This window comes from Pogoniulus pusillus, chromosome 32 (genome assembly GCF_015220805.1).
Source record: "Pogoniulus pusillus isolate bPogPus1 chromosome 32, bPogPus1.pri, whole genome shotgun sequence".
Taxonomy (NCBI): Eukaryota; Metazoa; Chordata; class Aves; order Piciformes; family Lybiidae; genus Pogoniulus; species Pogoniulus pusillus.
Window position 1 is genome coordinate 5,021,622 of NC_087295.1, and position 24,571 is coordinate 5,046,192.

A 24,571-nucleotide genomic window follows, 5' to 3' on the forward strand; every position below is an offset into this window, starting at 1 on the left:
ATGAGATTCTTAATTTCCATTCTTCAAGTGTGGGAATTGCACCTATTTAGTATTTCTACACTGCTGAGTTGTTTAACATGCTTGTATCTTCTTAAATTTATTTGGATTTAAGTTTTTCTTGAGGAGTTGAAATGTGGAAGGTAACCCAGAATGCAGTAAGACAGAGTTCCTAAACAGAAGTATTTTGTACAGCTCCTTTTTCTTGCTATACAGTTTCATTCTATTTTTATTTCACACAATGATAGTGTAATGATTCATTACATCTCCTTCTGTATGCAGATGTATTCTCTACTTTTATGAAGGAACACTCTGCCTCCATGGTACCTGTCATACTGTGTTTGCCTTACACTTGAAGGGCTTTGTTTTATTGACTCTACACTGTTGGGAGTTCTTCAGAGGGCAAAAATATGGAGCTCTTGTTGATCCCCGTTATGTTGAACAGAGCCATATTCCACAGCACAGAAAATGTGTTGCTTGTTATTCAGTCCCCTAATATTTGCAGTTTTCTAGTTACTCAAGTTGCAGGAGAAGTGAGGTAACTGTATGTTCCTTGACCAGCACATCAGTGACCTAGTAATGTGCAGAAGGTGGAGATGAAAGACACTTTCACCTTATTAATCTCATGTCTCACCTAAGTTGAGGAGATAAGCATGTAATAAAAACCTCCTTTCCAGGCAAGAAAACGAGAGGTGGGGTGCTTTTTAGCATTCTTAGGAATAATGACTTCCTCCTGTCCAGCTTCATGCTTCTGCTTGTGGACAATTTCTGATCTTTCAAAAAAAAAAAAGATCCCATCTTCTGAGACCATATTAAATGCTAAGTAAGAGGAGCTTCCACACTAGGTCCTATGAATAACAAATGTTTATCATCTGCAATTTGCCAAGTTATTTTGAAAGCCAAGGAGACTTGTTAGAATGGGGAAAGGGAGTTGTTTACTGTGCCCTCTCCTGTGTCTTCCTGTTTTCGTTGCCTTTGTGGGTTTCAGTATTAGCTCTATTTAAAATAGGAACACTGGACATAAGGAAAACAAGATTCAATTCTGAGTGAAGCTGAAATGAGTCTGCATTAAATGTGCACTCTGGAGTTACTTTTGGTGCTTGTATGTTTAAGTCACTTGCAAGAGTCTCTGCCAGGGGGCTCTGTGGACTCTCCTTCTCTGGAGAGTTTCAAAACCCGCGTGGATGTGTTCTTGTTCAGACTCTACCCTAGGTGACGCTGCTTTTGGCTTCAGGGTTGGACTTTGTCATCTCTAGAGGTCAACCTTTAACATTCTGTGATTTTGTGATTCTCCAGTGGTAGCTCTTCCTTTCCAGTAACACGTTCAGTGATTGCTCATTATTCTTCTTTTAGGAATGTTACATTATTTGCACACACCTTGCTTGTAATCTCTGTGTTGGAAGTACTTTCCATCTGTATAGTTACTACTCTTATTTGTGTTTGACCTTTTAAATGTTCTGTCTTTTGATGTGACACTTACCTCCAATGGTGCATGTGTGTGTCTTGCCCTATAATGGATAACAGTAATTTATGAAGAGGATGAGTGATTTTGAGATGTCTGATGGATCTATGTGCCAAAAAGACAAGTACTGTGGTGAGAGAATTGTACCTTTATATTTAAGATTACAGTCATCATCTTCTCACACCTCTGTTAATTTACTTTGGCCAAAATTGAAGAAAATGCCATGTTGAGGTTATTAGGACTAACTTCCATTGAATTTTTTCTTTCACAACAAATTTACTCACTTTATTCAGGTCTGATGTGGAAATTTATAGGCATTTTGTTCATATGCTATTGACTGGGCATAGAACTTGATTCTGGCCTTCTAAAATAGTAATTGATCAAGGGCAGTGACAAAAGAAATAATTCAAAACAGTATGTTTTATTGCAGGGGAGTTGTGGGGTGTCCCTCTCTGGAGATGTTCAAGACTTTGTGTTCCAGTATTATCTGGTATAGGTGCTCCTGCTCTGGCAGGCGGGAGTTGGACTGGTTAGTCTTTTGAGGTCCCTTCCAGCCCCTAATGTTCTGTGATTTTGTGATGCCTTGAAAACTAATTTAGACATGGTCAGCTCTGACAATTTGGGATATTTTTCAGTGGAATTGCAGTTTTAATTTCAGGGCAAGATAAAATGATGTCATTTATTAAATTCCTTGTTACAAAGCCAATTTGAATAGCAGACATTTAAGAGATCCAATTCTGCTTGTGTTCAGTAATTAAAGGGGAAAAAATTAAATTCTTTGCCTAGGCATGTAATTAGGTAGGATATGTCCATTCTCTGTCTTGCTTCTGTTTGTCTGTTGCCTGCCATGTTTTCATCCTGTGGCAGTAACTGCAGTGTAGGCCTCTGATAACAAGAGATGTGCTCTTTTTAACAGCATACTCTGTGACTGGTTACAAAAGAAACTTGTACCTTGACTAGAACCTTGGACTAAGTTTTAAGTGTGCAGTAGGCAGATCTTGGTTAGCTGGCACCAAAAGGCATGATCCTGCTTCCCTTGTTGTTGCATTTCACTTCTTTGTGATAAGTTAGACACATTTTTGCCTTTTCTGTTGCAATATTAGCTTTCTTTTGGTGTTAGAGCCCTCAGAGTGAAAGCTGCCCAGGGAGCTGGTGGAGTCACCGCCCCTGGAGGTGTTCAAGAAGACTGGATGAGGCACTTAAGGCCATAGTCTGGTTGACTGAATAGGGCTGGGTGATAGGTTGGACTGGATGAGCTTGGAGATCTCTTCCAACCTGGTTGATTCTATGGTTCTGAGGCGGATGATGGTGAGAGACAACCTAAGTTGGTTGAATAGTGTCACAAAATCTGATGTCCTGAAAGTAATTAGTATGAAACCACAGTTTTAGTTCATGTGATGGTTTGGGTGTTCCCTGCCTGCCCCTGCTTTGGAAATCACCCAGACTAGACTCAGCTGGCTCTGGAAATTGAATGAAGCTTATTATTTACAGCATAGCAGAATATACAAGCAGATATTCACAGTATATAGAGTTGTAGACAAAAGTAGACAAGGTAAAAGGTAGTACAGAAACACAGCAGCCCTTCCAAAAAGGTGAGTCCCCAGAAGGGGCTCCCAACTGCCCTTCCCCCTACCCCTCTCAACCTTACCCCAGTCCCAAGGAAGAATGGAGGTTCGGCCAGGGGGTTAGGAAGCAAAGTTCATTAGTCAGAGAAATGGAGGGTGAGGTTGGAGAGATGCAGCTTTTTTAAGTTGAGTTAACATTCTGAGTGTGATTAGCTCATCACAAAGGTAAAACTTTGAGGAAAATATTTATTCTTTGGCATTCTATTGAATATTTCCTACTCTGTGATATCCTCAAAGACTTGCTTTAAATACCCACTTACACCTCGTAGTTCTCTGAAATATCTGGGGGAAGATTTTCAGACTTATAATTGGATTTTCAGTCTTCTGAAAGTGCTTTCTTTCATCAGGTTACCTGATCTATTAACAATGTAAATTTTGGGGTTTATTTTTTAATCTTTCAGATCTATTCTAGTCGAGAACTTGAAGAAACATTGAACAAAATCAGGGAAATTCTCTCAGATGACAAACATGATTGGGATCAGCGAACTAATGCGGTAAGCTTTTTACTGGGTTTTGGGTTTGGGTGGTTGTATTGCATAAAAGCACAGGCAGTGAGCTACTGAAAAAATCTTTTTATTCTTAAAGCCACTCTAGATAATAGAATAAATATTCATTTTCATTTCAAACCTTGAATTTCTGGATTACAAAGAAGTTTGAGTCTTTAAAAAAGACTGAAATAACTTTTGCTAACATTTAAGGGGAAACATTTCTAGAAGCTATCTTATGTGTTTCACTTGGCATTTAGGCAAAATTACCTATTCTGCAGGTAAACTGCTAGAATTAGTACCTCTTGCAGGTCTTCAGTGGCAGAGTGGTGAGACTCTGGAATAGGTTGCCCAGAGAGGTTGTGGTTGCCCCCTCCCTAGAGCTGTACAAACCCAGGTTGGACATCACTTAGCTCAACCTAGGCTAGTGGAAGGTGTTCCCTATCCATGGCAGCGGGTTTGGAACTGGATCTTTGTCTCTTCCAGACAAAGCCATCCTGTGATGATGATTCTACTCAGAGGCTTAAAATGTTTGTGTGAATCTAATATTTGTATTTTTTATCAGGTTTATAGTGTTTGGAAAAAAGATGAACAAACATATGTCTTTGTAGACTGGGGTATGAGGTTTTACTTTGAGAATTGAAGCCTCAGAATTTCTTCACAACTTCTTAAATTGTTGCCATACATTTCAGAATGCTCTTTTACTTCAAAGATGTTGCCATACATTTCAGAATGCTCGTTTGCTTTAAAGATGTTGCCATATATTTCAGAAGGCTCTTTTGCTTTAAAGGTGTTACCATACATTTCAGAATGCTCGTTTGCTTTAAAGATGTGATAATGTACATTTTTTGCCATGAAGTTGTTATATTTGGCTTTTGGAATGTATGCTGGTAGTGTGCTAACCTTAAGTGCCTTTGATTCTTTAGCTGAAGAAAGTGCGGTCGTTGCTTGTTGCTGGAGCTGCGCAGTACGATGGCTTCTTCCAGCATTTACGGTTGCTGGATGGTGCTTTCAAGCTGTCAGCCAAGGACCTGCGTTCCCAGGTGGTCAGAGAAGCCTGCATTACTGTAGCGTAAGTGTCTCTGTGTGCCTGTGTGTGCATCACCAGACCTGAGCATGAGCTTGACCTGAAGATGCATTATATGTGTTGCAGGGACTGCTCTATGCTATGACTTAGACTCACGTCAGGCTCAGATGAGAAGAAACATTTAAAGGAATTTGTTCTTGTAGGCAATATATGTAGTTGCTAACCCTGTAGTAGATTGTATGTGCAAAACAAGTTGCCAGCTTTATACTGAGTACTTACTGCAAGTTAATGCAAACTGCTCTAGAGTACTAATGTCGTGTTGGGGGATAGTCTTAGGCTGGGGTGATTAGCACAGGACTTCACTGCAGCTACTTGTTATAGCAGTCAGCTGCCTCCTGGTGGTTTGAACCTTGTATGTTTTGGTGAAATAGCATCTTTTGTGTCTGTGACAACTTCAGAAGCTGTGGCTAAACAGAAGTAAGATCTTCACCCTTACCTTGGAGATACTAATTAATTTCTGGGGCAGGGGAACAAGCTTTACCTTTTGCAAAAGCAGCCTTTCCTGCTTGCATGGTTTCTGTGGCCTTTTTTTCCTCTGGTGAGGCATTCATGTAACGGCTGATTTTTCTCTGGCCATCCAGAGCAGATATGCCCCAGAGTTCACCTTTGCTAATTTGATCTCCTCACTGAACAGAACAGGCGGACCTTACTGTAGCATACAACTGTCCAAGGATGGTTGGGAAAGTGAGGCTTTGTAAAAACAGTGCTAAACTTTCCTAACACCAAGTCAGGAGTGGTGTAAAAGTGCTGTGTGACTGTCCTCATTCACACCTTAAAGGCTGGCATTCTTCTTGATCCCTAAAACTGAGATATATTTCATGTGTCAGTTGCTACTCCCTGCCAGTTCTTTTTCTGCAGACTCTCTGCGTGGTGGAAGTGTTTGTTCTCACACGGTAAACAATTAAACTACTCTGTTGTATGTGTTTGTATATTTGTTACAATTGAAGCCATAATAAGCAGGGGAGTCAGATTTCATGGGTGGGTAGTACATGAAATTCAGTAGTTTTGCCTGCATTCAGATGAAAAAAAGAAACCAAAAACCCAACAACAAACAAAAAAATACCAAAACTCAACCTTCAGACAGTAATTTCCACGGGATTTTTGGGTTTATGCACTCTGAAAGCGTGGAGAAATTAAAACTAGAAAAATATTTTATGTAGATGTACGAATTTTAGCCTTCACATTGTGATATTTGTTTTTCATTATGAAATTTATTTGTGTTTAACTTACTAATGTGTCTGTTAAGTAAGAAAAACGTGCCACAAACCCCCACATTTTTAATGAGGCAATAGCTTGGAAATCATCAAATTAGGAAATTCTTCTGTTTGGGAAGAGAAGTCTTTAAAATGTCCAGTGAACTTTGTTATTGGAAGTCTCAAGAGACTGAATTTGTGCTAACAAGTTGTATTTCTTTTTCTTATGTAGCCATCTTTCAACTGTTCTGGGAAACAAGTTTGATCATGGCGCTGAAGCTATCGTGCCTACTCTTTTTAATCTGGTTCCCAACAGCGCCAAAGTGATGGCAACTTCTGGGTGTGCAGCCATTAGATTCATTATTCGGGTAGGTGCTCCACTCTTGCTTTACCTGCTAGGAGTATCCAGTTCTTAGCAGAGAGATTTACAGTTCTGAAATACAGGGTTATAAATCATTCTTAAATGGGGAAGGTGTTTTTCTCACAAGTGGGCCAGTGTTAATTATGGAAACCAGTTTGCAGCATTACCATTGTAAAGATGGAGAAATTGGTGTGAAAAGTTAGTGTGCTTTCATCATCTTTTTGGTAATGTAATGGTAAAAAAGTAGGCATATTTCAAAGGGTGACTGCTTTTAACTGTCTCTTTGGAAAAGACAAAGTTGAAGTAGTGGGTCAAGCTCTTGCTGAATCAAACTTTGACGTGCTTGAAATTGCTGTCAAGCTGGAAATGTATGGCATTAGGTTTCACCTTGCCTCTGACCGTCAGGGCACCTAAATTAGCTTGGTATGCTGGTGTTCCAGGTAAGGCAGGACACATGGGTACATGTGTCTCTCCTTCCATTAGCAGCTCTTGGGAATCAGTCTTTCAGTTTCACTTAAGGTGTCCCTGGTAACTTCAGAATTTTGCAATTTTTGATGTTCATTGAAGTCACCAGAATATTGTCTGGTGCAGTTTGTCCTTGGTGCAGAGAGCTGTGATACTCTTAATGCTGGATGCTTAACTGCTCAGCAGATGTCATCTGTGCTTTTAATTCTGTACGTTTTTGGAAACCTGAGTGGTTTAATCTCTTGCACCTTTTATTGACGTTCAGAGTATGTTTTGGTTTCTCTACTTATTCTGCCTCCTCATGCCTCTGAGCATGTGCATTACCTTTACATCAGCACTTGGACTAAGATCTGTTAGCATTTTTTACTCCAGACTCTTAGAATGTAGTGTGAGATGGCTAATGGTACAGGGCATCTTACACAGAAGAGAACAACATCATTTACAGTTGTTTTAGACTACCTCAGGCATGTAAGAAACTAACTCTCCTGTGTGTTTACAAGAGACAAACCCCCCAAAAGGTAGCATGAGATAAAAATTGACCAGTGATGTTAGTAAATTGACTTTGTTGGTTTAGTTCAGTCAGAGACAACCCTACACATTGGCTATAGCTGCCCTGACTTCATTTGAACTTCTGTTGATCTCAGCTTGCAGTGAAGGGAGAATATCTGATCTGTAGTGTTCAAATACACAGCCTGTGGTGGCTTTTATGAGGTGTTCTGACCAAAAAAAACTCCAGATGTCAGTGGATAAAGAAGTATCAGTCAAACACAGTGCAGAATTCCTTTGGACTTGTGTCCTTCAGACCAAATGAGTTAGTGAGGGATTGTGGGATTGGTAGAATATTTAGTCTGAGCCATTACAACTTTTGGAGTCAGCACTTCACTCAAAAATTCCTGCCAGAATCCACTGACAACCACTTCACATCCTGGTGCTTGAGTGTCTAATTGGTGTGTTACAGTCTCGCTCTCACAGCAAGGATCTTGAAGAGCCGCAGCTCATCTTTATGCCTTTGTTGGATTCCAGATTTCTTACCCAGTCAGTTCTTATGCTCCAGTCTGTTTTCTCATTCCTGACTGTTACTAAATCAGGAGATTAATTTAAAAAAAAAAAAAAAGGAGATGGGGAAGGAGCATATGGGATGGCATTGTGGCAGAAGATTCCTTCCTGAGGCAGGTGGGCATGGGGTTTGGTGATTGAGCTGCAAGGTGGTTTGGGAGGAAGGCAACCAGCATTAAAGCTTTAAAGGGGTAACAGATGAAATGTGCAGTCTTAAAGCTGAATGTAAGCAAGCCTGAGGCTTTGGTTCCTTTGCAAAACACTTTGTAGAAATCACTGTGTCAGAAGCTCCAAAGGCTTGGAACATACAGGTTTCTCCATCTGTAAAATCACTTCATTCTTTACCCAGTACTGCTCATTGTTCCCTTTTCTGGCAGTCATGTGCCACTTTTCAAATTGGAAGCTACACAAAGTACTAACAACTCCCCTAAAATCCTGTCTTAAAGTGTAGCAGTACAAAGCAATGCAACTGTGAAGCTCTTCCAGATTTTTGGATTAATTCCCTCCTAATTCAGAAGTTGGCAGTACTCTGAGAGCTGATAATTATCTTTCTGACTTATTGGTGATTTGTGTTATACTATCTTGCCACAATAACCTAAGGAGCAAGTCTGCATCATACTAAAAATGGTTCAGTACTGTACTTTCTAAACCGTTTGGGTTTTATAGGCTACAGCTTCACACTGTACTGAGAGCTAGTTTAGGCATTGTAGTTGAGGAAAGAATAGAGAAATGAACTGAATTCAGATTTGTTGAGCCATGTTACCCATACTTGGAATTAAAATGTTAATACTTTGTCTACAGTTAGTGAAGATAAGCTGGAGTAAGACTGTTCTAATTCTGAGATGTGAAGCATTACATTTGGATTTTATGTAGTTTGTTACCCACTTTCAATGGTAGCTCAAGAATTTTCCCATGAGGATGTTAGATGTTTCCATATTGTGTGTTATGCTTTTATTATTTTATTGACATATTTTGTGCTGAAAGGAATTTGCCCTTTGTATCACTGATCAGTTGATCTCAGAAAGAATGGCCATGGCTTCAGACTGATTGATTTGCTTTTTGCTCCATAACTCATTTTTAAGACTGAATGTCTGTTGCTTTTTTCCTCTGGCAAAACTAATCTAACATCTGCTTACAACTCCTTTGAGGGGATACTTAGATATGAGTCTCCCTAGATGACTGCTGACAGCTAACTATGACACACCATGATGTGATTGTTGATGGCATGGCAAGTGCTTTTTGCTTGACATTTGGGAGAAAAACAGGTTTAATCAATGGATGTGCTAGCAGCAGTCTTTAGTATTGTTCTATATTTAGGTTCATGAAGCATTTGAAAAGAATGCAGGTTTAGTTCTGTTGCTTATTCTGTTTGACTTAATTATCACAGTACAAATTCAAGAATGCTTTTCTCATTAACAGATATTCCTTTTTCTTTTTTTGGTTCTTTTTTTTTCTCTCCAGCATACCCATGTGCCACGACTTATACCTTTAATAACAAGCAACTGTACCTCAAAATCAGTTGCAGTTAGAAGGTGAGTACCTTATGAATAGCAAATGATCAAAGGTTGTGCTTTTTTAAATTTGCTCATTGTGTACTGAAAATAAAGAGATCTGAAATTTGTGGCCCTTAAGTCTGAATACACAGAACTGTTATCCAGTAAATGACAGAGAAAGGAACTTCAGTGAACTTCAGATGGTACTGAGGAGTGGTTCTCTCTATTGAGTGCTTCCTAATGGTGGTGCTTTCCACTGGAGCAATGTCTATGTATCCTTTTGCCTATTTATTCTAATTTAAAATGTTTCTAACACTGTTTAGAAAAAATAGCTTCAGATTTAAAACTAGAAGTGTGGTGGGGGTTGGAGGTGGTGTAGAAAGCTGTAGTTGAAGCAGTGTTGCTCAGTCTAGTGAGAGCCAACACCACCAGTGTTGACAACACACAGGAGATGCACATCTGCAAGAACCAGCCTGAGCCAATTAGCTACTGTGAGGGCCAGACCTAACAGGCCTGGTAAAGTTAGCTCTTATTGAAACACTACAGCATGCTGCATGCAGTGTGTGCCAGCACCTTGTTCTCTCGATGCCAGAGGACTTAGTAACCTCTGTGCAATGCAGTCTGAATGCATGGAATTAGGTTGTCTGATGCTGTGCCCATAATAAACCTACCCTGGTGAGGACGGTGGAGTTGAGGCAGTGACTGCTACCTTAGGTAGGATGTGGTGTATCAACGTGTTGTGTTTAACAGCTGTGGTGCATTTTCATTCTGCTGTTTTTCTAAGAACATATTTGGGCACTTGGATTGGCAGTTGGCAAGATGAATTGGTTGCTGATTAATGGTGTCATTTTTTGCACAGAATCTCACAAGAAGCAGTTAATGCTGTTCCTGGACCCACCGTAGCCCCAAGAGTGATATTGCCATGTGTATACAAGAAATAGCTTGAGTATTTAAGTGACTTGCTCTGAGTGCAAGCTCTATTTGCATTCAAAATGAGTATTATTTAAACCCAGATTGTACTCACCTGTCCTAACTTCTGGTTTGGTTCCAAAACAGTTCACAGGACTTGAGTGCCTTTGCTTTAAATAGCTTTGCTGATGACTATAGATGACTTTGGTACTTGTGGTTCGCAGTCCAGTTTCTTGCCATGCCTCATAGATGTCTAGAGGATTTGGGGAGAATAAGAATGAAATTTGCCTCTCACCAGCACAGGTCAAAGATGCAACAAACCCCCAAAAAGTAATAGTTCTGGGCAACAGAGTACACTATCTTTTTGAAGACTTGTTATCTACACCTTTCTAATCCATGTTGCTTTGATTTGGTCACAAGACTCTAGCTTCAGACATGCTTTGAAATATGCCTTTTCCTAATGGTTCTCTGCTAAATTGTCAGGAATTCTGGATTGATGAGTAAAGTTACATAACTTGGTTTGTACAGTGCCAGCAAATCTTTATGAGTGCTTTCTATACAGAGTCCTGTGCTAAGAGTCTTGGGTTTTCCTTTATGCTACATATTCAGCAGTGACAGATGAAAGGGTGGGAATAATATTTGGGACACTCTGGCAGACGTAGACCACCAAAGAAATGTCAGGTTGTGACCTAGTAGCTGAAGTCATGTTTTTTAAATGATTTTTTTTTTACATTAAAATTCTATGCTTTATATCATTTTTAAGTTTGACTGCTTTTTGTCTGTTACTTAGGGCAGATAAAACTTAGGTAGCTTATGTGTAACAACACGACCTGAGCAGCAGATGATGAATTGAATCACATTGATGTTTTTTCAAGTTTAGGATTAGTTAAGTCTTTGTGGTTGCTTTCTCTACAGAATATTTTAGCTTTGCAGTAGGGTGACCAGTATCCTTACATGACAGGTAAATGTACTTTCATGTGTTTGTTTCCCTCAGGGGGAAAGAATAAAGTTACTGTTTATTCTGCAAGCACATTAGAGAAATTAGTATTAATTATAACCTTTTGTTCTGTCTTTTTAGGCGTTCCTTTGAATTTTTAGACCTGTTGTTACAAGAGTGGCAGACACATTCTTTGGAAAGGTATGGGCCACTGTGCTTTTTCCCAGAGAATAAACTGCTAATGAATTTTAAGACAGAAATCTTTTCACTGAATCCTTTTAATTGGATTATGTTGTTCAGTGTTGGCCAGCCTTTCTAGTATAGACAACCTTCCTAGCACAGCAGATCATGTGGCTCATTGGAGTTCTAAGGAGGAAGAAAGTTGTATCCTTCAGCATGTATTTTGTGTTGGCCTCCTTTCCTCACGCTCTACCTCTTCCCGTATCACATGAGCAATGCACACCAGTGTTCCATTTGTATCACATGCCCTGTGCAGCAAAGATGCACAGGAATGATCTCTCCTATCCTGGAAGGAGGAAACGTGTGTTTACTGTAGAAGAGGGCAAGTTGGGTGGGCTGGAGGGCTTCTTCTGCTAATGACTAAGAGCATGCTATAGCTCTACTGCATAGGTAGAAAACAGCTTTGCAGAATTTGTAATGTAAGCACAGAATCAGAGCAGAGGGACTGCAGGGCCTCCAGAGAAGGCTCTGAATAGCTCATCCAACTCCAGTCACCTGGAGGAACTCCTGAGAAAGGGAGATATGGGACATCATTTGATTTGTCAGTGTGTATATCTGTATTTAAAAAGACCAAAGAACAAAATCCCAAACAACATTCTTTCCTCCAGAAAAAAGGCAAAACAAAAACTGACCAGCAAAACACCAATACAGAAAGAACAGAAATCCAAATGTGTCTTGAATTAAAGTCTATTTATCATCATTGTTGTGGGTTGTTCTAATGGAGGTCTTGCTGCTCTTAGAGCACATGCTGAAGTTCAGAAGTCATAAACCAAAAAGATTGCAGAGGTGAATTTTCAGGAAAGCAAAGTTAATCTTCTTAACTTTTTTTCTGACCTTTAATATAGTAGAGCAAATTGTTTTTTCTTTTCATGAAAGTAGAGGTCTTGACAAAAGGTATTTTTATGTGCAACAGATGGATGTGAAAAGTAGATGATAATGCAGAGGTAGATTATAATTCTTGTAGGTTGAAGACGTAAACTTACCTAAACCTTTACAAAAGTGTCATCAGTGTTTAAGTGTTTGCTTCCTTCATGTGTTGGAAAGATGTGTTTACTTGGGACACGTTCAAGTGTAAGACATTAATACTTGAAATGGAACTTGGAGTAATGAAATGGCATGAACAATGTCTGTCTTCTAGGCATGCAGCTGTCTTGGTTGAAACAATCAAGAAGGGCATTCACGATGCTGATGCAGAAGCAAGAGTGGAGGCCAGAAAGTGAGTTTTGACTTTTTTTTACTCTGAAAAAAATGTAATTTCTATGTTGATTGCAAGAAGGCTCTAATCCCTGCTAAGTGGCTGACTATGGCTGAAGAGGAGGACACCACTCAGGCTGAAAATTCATGTCCTGAATTCATGTCTTTTGGAGAAGACATTCTGCAAGTTGAGGCAGTTAATACTGTCAGCCAGCATTTGAGGCTTCTGCTGAAAGAGGAGTCTTAAAGGTTGATGCTGCTGCACAATCATTCTTAGCCCCCCTTAAGTATTAAACACCACTTTGATAACTGAGTGAGCTAGAAAAGACTTTCCCTTACTTCCATACAGAATCAGTAAGGGAATGTGACAGTTTCAGAGAATGAGTTTCTGTTGTTTTGAGAAGATAATTCTCTTTGGCTGGTTTCTTCTACAATGTGATGAGCACTATTGCATATGTTGCATGTTTTCAGTCTGAGTTCCTTTGCATCCCATCCCTGGTTCATTCGGTAATGTTTACTTCTGTACTCCACACTTTGAAGAAAATGCAGAGCAATTACATGTGGTTTTCTGTTGTTTTGCAGGGCTTATCTAGGTCTCAGAAATCACTTTCCTAGTGAGGCTGAGACTCTGTACAATTCTCTTGAGCCACCCTATCAAAGAAGCCTCCAGACCTACTTGAAGAATTCTGGCAGTATAGCGTCTCTCCCTCAGTCAGACAGGTCATCTTCCAGCTCACAGGAGAGCCTCAAGTAAGAGTCACTTAAACTATTTTTGAGCCTGTAAACAAGAAATATTTCTCTGAAGCCCATCAGCCAGGCTTCTGTGGAGTTCAGAAAAGCTGCCATTGTATTTTGTCATTATTTTTTTTAAAGTATTTTATTGTGCTTTGCTGTGTGAAAAATTACCACAGCAAACTAACAGGGAAGGGCAGTTGTGAACTGGATTTTAGCAGGCTCTTTGCATTCATATATTTATTTTTAAATTGTCTTTTATACACTAAAATATCTTCAAAGTTCACATATTGATGTCCAGCAGTCTGTTGCAATGAATAAGTGTAGGATAAAGAATTAATGGTGTTACTTCTTAGTTAGTCTGGAACACCTAACTTTGTGTTAGCAAAGTGTGCCTGTTGGTAACCAAAGGATTCAAGGTTTGTGGTGAATATGTAAATTCATGAAATAGAAAAGATCAGCTGTATCATTCATTTTATGATGTATTTAGTGTATCTAAAATCTGCTGAGATGGCTAAAGAGGAGAGAAGAACCAAAGATTTTATTTTTTCTCTCTTACTTTGGCCTTTTGGATCTGCTGTATGAGATATACTTCATTTCTGGATTTATTTATTGTTGTTTTTCTAGTCGGCCTCTATCTTCTAAGTGGTCTGCAGCCAGCTCATCAAGCCTTGCAGGCAGAGGTAAGGTAGCAGCACTGTAGTGCAGTGCACACTAGTTTTCTTTCATGCTTTCTGAATTAAAACTTTAAAATGGAGCTTAAAATTTTACTGTCAGAAGAATTTACTCTGTTTCCAAGTTGTATAATGGTATGTAACACTGCAAACTGCTTCTGGGGCTAAGATGGCCTCGTACTCACTTGATTTGATATGTTTTCAGTTGCTGCAAGTATAACATAATTTGCTATGTATTGGTGTTATTAGTGCATCATCTGTCTTGGAGTTTTGTCTTAGAATGAACTTTATTTTCTGGTCTGCTCATGATTACTAGGCTTGCAACAAGTGGAAATGTGCCTTTCATCTATTGCTGTGTAGCTGCTGCTCTTCATAACAAACAAACCAACCAAACAAAAAAAACCAAAAAAGAAAACTAACCAACAACAAGAACAAAACCACAGCTTTGTAATTGCAAGAGTTTAATTTTCTCTTGAGTTTTCATAATTAGATATTTTTGACTTCTTCTCACATAATGTCTTCATAACTCTTGTGGTGTAAATCCATGAACTCTATTTTATAAATGGCCAGTAACTCAGAGTCCTTGTTTTTTGGATACTGAAACTGTTCAGGTGGTATCAAGTTTTAAAGACATAAACCAGTGGTTGATATTGGCAGAAGCAAATAGTTAACGCTCAGTAAATAGGAGGTGAATATAAAAAGTAGGGTAGACCCTAAAGCAGTTCAAGCTATGTGTTCATCTTACCTCTGGCATTATCTTAGCTGTTATGTCTGGGAATGTTGCATTCATTATAAGGGATGCTATGAATTGCTTTAGGTTTGTGAAGCATTCAGTAATGTAATAGATAACATCAATGCTGGGAATGGTGCCACTGGTACTAGGGTGGGAGCACATAGTTTGTATTAGAGGGCTGAAATTTCATGCAGAAGTGAAGATAAATACTACTGTGAAATGATCTATTCTTTATCTGAATTTCATGGTAACATCAGCTCTAGCTTGCTGCTTAGCCTCAGTCATGTTTTATTTAATGTTGGCTTGACCTACACTTTTTTACCTTCTTTTCTGTGCTTTACGCAGGCACACTGCAGTAATAGAAAATGTTTTGTCTTTCAAATACAGTTAATTGTATTCTTTATCAGCTAATTTTGTAATGCTGTTTCATTTGTAATCTTTGCTAGTTTCAGGGGGTGGCAAGAGCGTTCCAAGCCCAGGAACTCTGCAGAGGTCTCGCAGTGACATCGACGTTAACGCTGCGGCAGGTGCGAAAGCCCGCCATGCTGCTGGACAGACAGCTGGAGCTGGGCGCTTGTCAGCAGCTGGGCTGCCTCCAGGCTCTTATGCTTCACTAGGTAAAGGAAACATATTCATGCTGCTGTCATACAGTTTGATCAAAAAAGTTAGGGGGAAACACTTTAGCATTTGAACAGTTGTTTGTGGTTTTGTAGCATTGGAGTATTGGAGAAGAGCAGGTGTTTGGAAGTAAGCTACCAGCCTTGCTGTATGCTTTGTTTTTCGTATGCTGATGCAAAGAATATGTCCATACTATGCTCTTTAAATGCATTAACCTGGAATTAGCATCCAGCATTGGAAGGAGCAGTACCTTCACTTAAAAGCAGGTGGTGAATATGGCTTTTTTCTTCCCAGAATTAATAGGGGGAATTCATGTTAGGACTTTCAGATATTCTTACTTTTTCAGCTCTTTAGCTGACTATTTTACAACACTTAAGTGACATCCCAGAAGTTAAGTGGTGGCTTCTTCATGCTTTATACACTAATACACAACACTGATTTCAAAGATTTCTTCCTAAGCTTGTTGATGGCACTACATGTATATTTTTAACTAGGGAAGTGTTCACTGGTAGCAATACTTGCTGTTAAATGTTATCAAGTGCTACAAATGATTAGAGTTCAGAAAAGTGTTTGGTGGTGGTAGACTCTCCAGTAAGTGGAGAGGAATAGGGGCACATTTTTATTCCTTGTAGGTTATCTATACAGTAGGGATAGCAATGGGGGCAGTGAGGTTCTGTGTTTACAGAACTTGGGGTTATTTTCCTCTTATGTGCCATCTGGATCACCAAGGAGGTATGTCCTCAGTATTGCAGAAAATCACAGGAAAGACAGAGAAACCATTACCATTCTTCTAACTCTTAGGGTTTAGCTCATGTTTGAGGAGATGCTAGGATACACTTAAGTTACTGTTTTTGTAGTTTTTGGTTGTGTGTGTGGTTTTTTTCATCGAAATTTAAGTTAAAAACTATTTTGAATTAGTTGCTTTTTGGTTTGTTTGTTTTTTCTTGGGGCCTACTCCAAGTGGTTTGAACACCCTTGATTGATTATAGGATGAAGTCTATGTAGAGTGTGAGCAGCGCTCAGTGAATTTAAGCTACTTGAAATAGTAACATCGGATGTGTGCTCCCTCTAGTGCCCACAGCGAGGAGAACCTACTAAGTAGCAAGTGGACACCAAAGTTGGGCTGCTCGGTTTGGACGGTGGATATATGCTTGTGGTTATCACTTAAGGAGCATTCAGTTGCTGCCAACTTAATAACTACGAGCCCGAAATATGTGGGATAATTATTTTCCAAGATTAGTTTAGTGCCTGATCTGGTTTAGTGTGCAACAGGGCATATTCCACATCTCACACAAAGCTGGAGATCAGCTCCTGTGAGAAATAAGTGACACAGAGAGTTGTGGTAGAAGGAAAAAAAAAATCTCAACTGGTAGACAGAAAGAGACATCTCTCTGTGTTAATTTGTTGTCTGGCTGCTGAAGTGAAGGGACTACTTTGGTCTTCAGAGTTTGACACAAAATGAGTTTGTGATGGGAGCATTAGAGAACATGTTAAGCAATATGTGATGTGTGCCCCAAATTTTGAAAGCAAAACTCAGAAAAGGGAAGTAAACAGTGGTAGATTTATGCAGGAAAATAACAGAAATAAAGCAAGAGCTTATTCTCTTTCACAGTTTATAGGTTTGTTGATGGGGGGTGATAGAGAGGCAGTAATCCAGGCCTGTATTCTTTTCAGGTTATTCAGGGAGTGGAAAGTTTTGCCTTGCTGTAGCAGATGAGATTACTTAGGGAGGAGAATACAATGATGGTTGAACATGACAAAATAATGTGATGCTAACGATGAATAGTCAAGTCAGGTGCAGATGGTGTAAGGGCAGTGACAGTCAAGGAGACCTAAGTTTGCTTACAGTTACACAAAAGCTTGACTGATCTTGACTCACATAACAGTTCTTTGATGTAAGGTGATTTGAATGACACATGCCTGTCCACTTCTATTAATGTAGGGAGTGGCTGTTGTGTGTTAGGCTGTGGATTAACCAGTGAGTCCTCTTCAAAATACTGTTTGCTCTTAGTTTGTGAAAGGTAACCATAAAAGTGAGTGGAGTGTGAACCCAGACAAGTGGCAGCTGTCAGAAAGTCTTTCTAAACTTCCCACTCTGTTCATTTTAAGGGAGTTGTTCATATTACATCCAAATAGGACAACTTAAATGACATATTTGTCAAGATACTGGTGAGCATAGTATGAAAATGCTTTGCACATCACAGGTGTTGCAGTCAGTAAGAGAATAAGTACATTGTGTCCTCTGGAACTTCAATTCACTTTTATTTTCACCCTTGCTTACTGAGAAACATCCACTTTTTGTCTTAAACACCTGCAAATTTAGATCTTAAAGGATCACAACATGAGTGTAGTGATCTGTAATTGTCTCTTTGTATCTTCCCATTTTACTGTTAATAGAAGAACTCTTAATTGCTGATATGGTTTTCAGGATGTGTTTTCAAAGATTGTTCTAGAAGCGTGAGAACATTCTCTGGTTATTATAAATGATGATTGTCTTTGACATCCTTGAGTATTAATGCCCTTTTTGAGGAGACTTGAGATGTAATAATATATGTCTCATGATAAATATTTTAATTTTGATTGTTGCTGTGAGAGTATCTCTGCGCCAGCTTCCAGCTGGACTAGTAAATCTTTAATGCTTTTAGAGCAGAACTTTTTTCTGTTTGTCCTCTGTCTTCATTGTGATGTCTTTTTCCTGCCTGTCCTTTACTCCAAGTGCAGCTTGAAGCTCATTAGCAAATTTCATTAAGAAATATCAGTATTTTGATTCAGTAATGATATAAATATATACTAATGCTTCAGTAACAGACACCCAGAATTAAATGGATTATGAATGTTTTGCTGTCAGGGTTGGCTCAAGTTTGGTTAATAGGAAGAGATTCAACATCTCTCTGCAGGGTACTTGTACCCTCTGCTGTAATTTTGTACCTTGCACTGGGAGAAACCAACCTTACTTAAGATAGTCTATACATGCATGAATTAGATAAACATGTCTGCTGTATTTAATATTAATGTATTTTCCTTAATTAATGTTTTATGACTGCTGTGAACACCTTTTATTCTAACACACTAAGTTTTCCATGTTTCTTTGCCTGCTTTTTCAACAAAGAGGATACTTCTGACAAGATGGATGGTAAGAAATTGTTTAGTCTGTCCTCTAATTCTATTAAAAATTTAATACAGTGTCTTTTATGTAAAATTATGTTTAATGTATTTGTTTATTAACAAAATACTGTGCTGTTTTCATTAACTTCTGCATAGTCCTGATGTCTTCATATACATGTTGTGTTATTGCTGTTCTTGTCAATGTTTCTCATGGTTGGTCTGTATGAGCAACAGAAACTTCATCAGAAATTGGATGCCACTCCTGTTTCTTTAAAAAAACTCTATTATTACAGAGCAATTCCATAACCAATGCATACTTTTAAAACTAGTTCTAGTTCCACTGTGTTTCCATAGTTTTACCTGAAAGGTCCAAGTGTTTGAGTTGTTGGTAGCAAATTGGAGAGCAGAAGATATTTGCTCTCATTACTAAGCATTTAAAACAATACTTATATTTAAAATCTTCTTTCAAAGGCACTCTATCAAATTGTTCTCTAGCAATACCACTTGAAGTGCCTGTAAATCTTGTAACACTCTGTGTTTGTCCTGAAGAATAGTTTGAGGACCTACCATGTAAAATAGCTTCCCGAGTATTGTTGAAGTTTTAGTGCTTGCTTTTTCACGGAAGGAATTCTTATCTCAAATGCAAAGCAGTTGAGAATTGCGCTTCTCATGGTAGTTGTCTGGTTCAAGTGTGTGTTAAGTAATGCTTCCCATATCATAAAATGGCAGAGTCCCAGCTTGATGCCCAATAATTCTCATTTATTCATGGGGAACACTTAACCTAGTCAATGATGTTTGCTGCTTACTTGAGAATTGTTTTGGTGTGTTTAATAACAGCACATGCTTTGAGGAATTAGTAGTTTACTGGAAACAAAATAGGTAGTATTTTCCACAGAAATTGAGATCTCTGGATCTCCCAAGCCCCTTAGTTATTTAGAAGCACAGATAATCCTTTAGATGACAGAGGCTTTTTGGAAGAACATGAGTTAGTTTTGAGTATTGCAGGTGGCAAACAATGTCAGTAAAATGAGGAGAGTTGTAAGGAATGTCTGCTTTGCTTTTTTCCATATCCGATTTCCTTATGCTGCATAGAATGGGATTTATTTATAACAGTCTGTGTTGGACACTTAATCTTGAGCTTTTTCACATTGTCACCAGCAGTAAAGTTCTTAGGGCCATCTATACAGGCTTTTCTTTTGTTCAGGTCATCAGGCACAACTAATGGTGTCCCACACATTTAAGAAAAGTAGGGGAGGTGTTAAACAACTGATCAAAACAAAAGATTCTAAAGGGTATCTGTAGGGATGATTTGTGAGACAATGAACACAGCTTGGTTCTTTATGGTTATATGACACAGTTACTCTGATCTAACCACCACCAGGAGGAACTAATACTTTTTCCTTTTCCAGTCACTAATCTTGGCTATGTGTTTTTACCATTTCTTTCACTAGTACCTGTAATACTCCATTATCAATCACAGTAAGTTAAGTTCCCAAGAACGGATAAACCAGAAGTAAATACTATTGTATTATTTAGTTTATGGAGCTATCCAAAATAAATGGCCTCAGAGGTAGAGAGGAAGGAGCAGAACCACCCCTTCTACGAGTAGCTAACTTTTAGCCTGACTTAGGTGTTGCATAGGACCTACCCTCTAAGATGAATTTCTGGGAAAATGTTGGATGTGGAGGGATGTAGGTTAGGCTTGGGGTTTTGTTTTGTGTGTTTTTTTTTTTAACTACAAACTGGCAAATCTGGGAAACGTTCAAGCACTCCTACCTAACTGATTTTTGTGAGGAAGCATTAAAATTCACAGTGAATTAATATTTTAGAGGGAGTTTTAAAAAATAGTGCCTTGAAGATAACATGAGAAAGCTATAGCTGGGTTTGCTGGTAGAATTAATTAGGTTCAGGCTAGCCAGAAGCACTAACAAACATTTTACTCATTGTGGTTCTCTTACAAGCAGAAATGGGCGAATGAAAACAAAAATGAAAATACCCTTTGATATTTTATTTCTCACATTTACTATTTTTATGACTACCAAGATGTGATTTATTCAAAGGAACATACAGAGAAGCAGCACTGCTCTTTAGATAGCTTCCCATCAATCCTGATAAAGAGTAAGATTTATCCAATTCCTATTTTATCAGAACCAAGCCTTGTTAAGCTTGACATACCTATACAAGTGTGATCTGGTTTCAGCAAGCTCATGCTGAGCAAAACTTGATCTTATGCATGTAGATCTTTAGAGTAATCATGGATTAAATTCAGAAACAAAAATCTCCTTGCTGGCAGTTCCCACTACGTTCTCACTGTCCAGTGTGGGAAACACTGTCCTTGTGTTCTGGTTTTTTTTTTCTGAGATAATTAATAACAATATAATTTCAGAAGAACTTACATGAAAATATTTTTAGGGTCTGTTTGGCTCTGTAAGTGGTTTTTTTTATCTGTTGATATTTTTGGTGATGTGCTAAATTTGGAAGGCAGTGCTCTGCATGTTGTGTTCTTGTACATCAACAGTATAGTTTGGATGTTTCTTGATAATTTGCTTCAGTTCAGTAATGGCCTAGCAGCACAAAAGCTTAGACTTTGTGGTAATTTGTCAAGAATTATCTCAAAAAGGAATTGGAGAGACACAGTACTGTTTGGAATATCATCTTCTATTATTTTTTCTGTTTAGGAACAGCTTCTGAAGATGGTAAGAAAATATTTTGTTAGACGAGCTAATGTTTTCAGCTTTATGTTTTCATTGACACAAGTTAAACTTCAGAAGTAGAGCGTGGTCTTTCTGGGGCTTTGGAGATTCATGATTCCAGATATCTTATGCATCTAATACTTGGTTGTCATGTAGTATTCTTTTATTTTATTCTTTTGCTTTTCTTTAAACCTCAAGTACTCATCTGCAGTAGGTGTCATTGCTTTAACATTTTTGGTGTGAAAGTACAGAAGCTTTACAATTTTACACTTGTTTTTTAAAGCAAGTCTTGTCACAAAGTGTTTCATCAAACCTGTTCATGCTCTGGGGATGCAGGTGCTACTATTACTCATCTCTTTCAGGCTGGGAAATTAATTTTCAATACGCTATTAACATTTAAACCTGTCATTGGTGGATGGATAGTGAGACTCCAAGTGAATTAACAGTTCATTTGCCTCACAAATACAAAGTGATTGTTCTTCCCATGATAAAATTAAACCAAGTTCCAGGCAATAATTGAACATAGTACTGAAATGGTGGCACTCTGTATTCCTAAGTTTGTGAGCCGAGTTCTGAACGCAGTTACATACTTTGCCGTCTCACAGCACTCAGTGGGAAAGCATTGCCATTGCACGGGGATAACTAGTAGAGTTTGGACTGGTTTAACCATTCTTGCTAGCATATTGTTTTCTCTTAGTTTAGTGAATAACCTCCTTTATCCTGATTCTCTTCTTATAGACTCTCATCTATGGCTATTCCTTCTGCTTGGATGAATAATATTAACTTGGTTGGTCTCCAAATTCTGCTGTGGAAAGCCTAAAGAGGCTAGAACTAAATAACAGTCTGTGTACCTAGTTCTTTTGGGTCTAATATTGACTCAGCATACCTAGAAAACATGTTAATTGTGCTTTTTGTAAAAGTGGATTACTTCTTAAGCTAGATCCACCCTGTACAAGCTTTTTGGGTTTTGCTCTGGCAATTTATAATTGGTGATCAGCATGATTTTGGGGTGTGTTTCATTTTTCTGTTGTTGGAGAGGTTGGCTTAGGGAAGTGTAGGACACAACTACTGTTTCCATTTATGAATAATCTTTCTGGTACCTGTAATTCATCCAACTGGGATCTTCCGTTGTGTGCTCTGGATGGTGAGAGGAGCATGGCTACATGCAGAAAGGTGAAACCCAAAACCAAAATGGTTTGGTGTTCTAGGGAGAAGCAAATCTATTGTTTTAGTTTGAGATACTCCATTTAATCTGCCTCTTTCTCAGCTGCTCTCTCTGTGAAGGGGAGCAGCATTTCGTTATTTCATTTTGTCACTGAAGTACTTAAGTGTACTTAGGCTTGGCAAAATGTCATAAAAAGCTTGGGAAACTCTGTAGAAGTCTGTATGACTGTGGCCTGGAAAACAGTAAAATCTTCAGTAATAGGAAAGGTAGTGTTCAGATTTCTGAAAAGAGGAGTGAAGTTAGGAAGGACCCTCAAACCCTGTTCAGAAGAATAGTGAACACCAGTTTTATAAGTATAAGCAGAATTGCAGCAAGTAATCATGAGAAGACTGTATCTGATAAAGCAACTTTAGCATCTATATCCCTAATAATAAGCTACTTCTGATAAGCTCTTGTAGGAAACGAGCTAACTAACTAGTTCAGGGTGTTTAAGTGCTGATGTGTAAGTTAATTACTGAACCACTGCACCAGTGAAGAAGTATTTTGATTGCTCAAGTATTAAATTTTTCAAGGTGATCAAATGTCTACTAATTATCCCAAGAGAATTTCCACCAATTGAGTTACATTATTCTGCTTCGTTATCTCCAAAAGCTTAAGAAAACGCTGGTAGGTGCTACTGATGCTTTGCTTTCTGCATCACTGAGAGAAACTGATTTCATGCCATTGCTGTTTTATAGGTCGTATACGAACCAAGCTTTCAACGCCTTCTGCTGGCATTGGAAACTCTAAAACAGATTCCAGAGGCCGGAGTAGAACCAAAGTGGTGTCACAGTCTCAGCGTATGTATTTTCTGTTCATCAGTAACACTTGATAAGAGGCCAAATGCTTAAGCATCTATACCTTGACCAATGGCTACAGTCAAAAGTTAATTCTAAAAAACCCCCAAAAGCTCCATACTGAGTTGTTGTTCTGTGCCTTAGGTTCTTCATCGCCAGAGAAAAATGAAGGTATTTTTTTTCAGTGTTTTGGGTCAGTGGTATTTGCATGCTTTTCTGATTCATGTTGTTTTTCTCTGGACAAAATACCAGGTTAGTTCTCCAATCAAAGTACCGGAAATGAAATACACCCTTAAATTCTGTCTTCAATTATGACCTCTCAACATTCTTTTCCCCCCCTTTCTGACGTTCCCAACAGGAAAAATAGGGAACTCTTGTCAGTTCATGCATGGACTAGTAATACAGAAGAAGGGGTAGACTGAATGATGTCTTCACTGTTAACAGCAGAACTTAATTGATCATTTCTCAAAATGTTGAAATTTTCTGCCTGAAATAACTCTTTTCATTTTAAGCTAGGCACTACTCTAGCTCTTAGATATATACTCCTTTTCTTGGTATTCCACTGTTACCTTAACTCTTCTTTGAAGTAAAAATACTAAACCCTAAATTTAAAACCAGTTACTTGCCTTGAATCAGAGGGTTAAAGCCAGGTGTTTGCTGTATGCCAGCTAATCCATGATCGTTATCCACGTTTGTAGACACCAAAGCTCATGTAAAACTTCCAGTCCAGGTGAGCACTCTATCATTAATTAAAACGAGGTGATCACCTCACATTCTTTGGCACTGGCTGACCTACAGCAATTTGCTCACACATCTGATGTCTCCAGCAGACATCTGCTGACTAAGCTCTGTAGTGCTTTCACATTTTCATCTTTATCTAATTAAGTGAAATGCAGTGAAATTAATGAAAGACAAATTAACAGCAAAATTTAAATATCCAGTCCTGTACTTGAAGTCTACTGTTCAAAACCCAGTGAATCACACAGGTTTTGAGTTTTCCAGTATCAGTATCTCTATCAGTAGCTCTGTTCACTTTTTTTTTAATAAAACCCTATAATCCTGTGTCTAATGGCAGAATTTATATTACTAGCAGTGACTGCACTTATCATAAATAGAATGATTCCAGAGAATAAAATAACCAGGCAGGAGAGTCTTGGGGTTCTCTTCCTGTTAGAGTGCTTCCCATTTCAGTTCCCATTACTTTTTTCCAGCAAATACAGTTGGATCAAACCTGTCCCAATGCTTTAAGCTTTTCTAAATAAAACTTGTTTTAAAAAAAAAAGGAACAGAGAAATATAATGAAATCCAACTATAGAAGTTTTCTCTAGTCATTTGTTGGTTTAACAGTGCTCTAATACCACAAGTTTTTAAAGGATGAGAGCTTGAAAAGAAGGTTGTGCAAAACTTACTTCACGTTTTCACTGTTGACTATACAATATCATAAGCAAAAATTAGTTGGATTAATAATTTAAGGAGAAGGAGGGGTAACAGTTCCATCAAATAACTTTGTC

The 24,571-nt window shown here is 38.5% G+C and overlaps 1 protein-coding gene across 42 annotated transcripts in view; it reads left to right on the forward strand.

Moving 5' to 3' along the window:
- Positions 1-24,571, forward strand: part of CLASP2 (cytoplasmic linker associated protein 2) — a 140,701-nt gene that overhangs the window by 74,406 nt on the left and 41,724 nt on the right. For 16 of the 42 annotated variants that reach the window (XM_064169650.1, XM_064169628.1, XM_064169636.1 and 13 more), the window contains 13 exons: positions 3,486-3,578; positions 4,496-4,641; positions 6,082-6,217; positions 9,193-9,263; positions 11,212-11,271; positions 12,449-12,526; positions 13,087-13,254; positions 13,864-13,919; positions 15,090-15,260; positions 18,371-18,394; positions 21,045-21,062; positions 22,962-23,063; positions 23,205-23,231. In XM_064169650.1, the coding sequence (XP_064025720.1) occupies positions 3,486-3,578; positions 4,496-4,641; positions 6,082-6,217; positions 9,193-9,263; positions 11,212-11,271; positions 12,449-12,526; positions 13,087-13,254; positions 13,864-13,919; positions 15,090-15,260; positions 18,371-18,394; positions 21,045-21,062; positions 22,962-23,063; positions 23,205-23,231 (1,150 nt within the window). The remainder of the gene's footprint in view (positions 1-3,485; positions 3,579-4,495; positions 4,642-6,081; positions 6,218-9,192; positions 9,264-11,211; positions 11,272-12,448; positions 12,527-13,086; positions 13,255-13,863; positions 13,920-15,089; positions 15,261-18,370; positions 18,395-21,044; positions 21,063-22,961; positions 23,064-23,204; positions 23,232-24,571) is intronic. The other 26 variants (XM_064169638.1, XM_064169641.1, XM_064169644.1 and 23 more) reach the window with 8 other exon arrangements.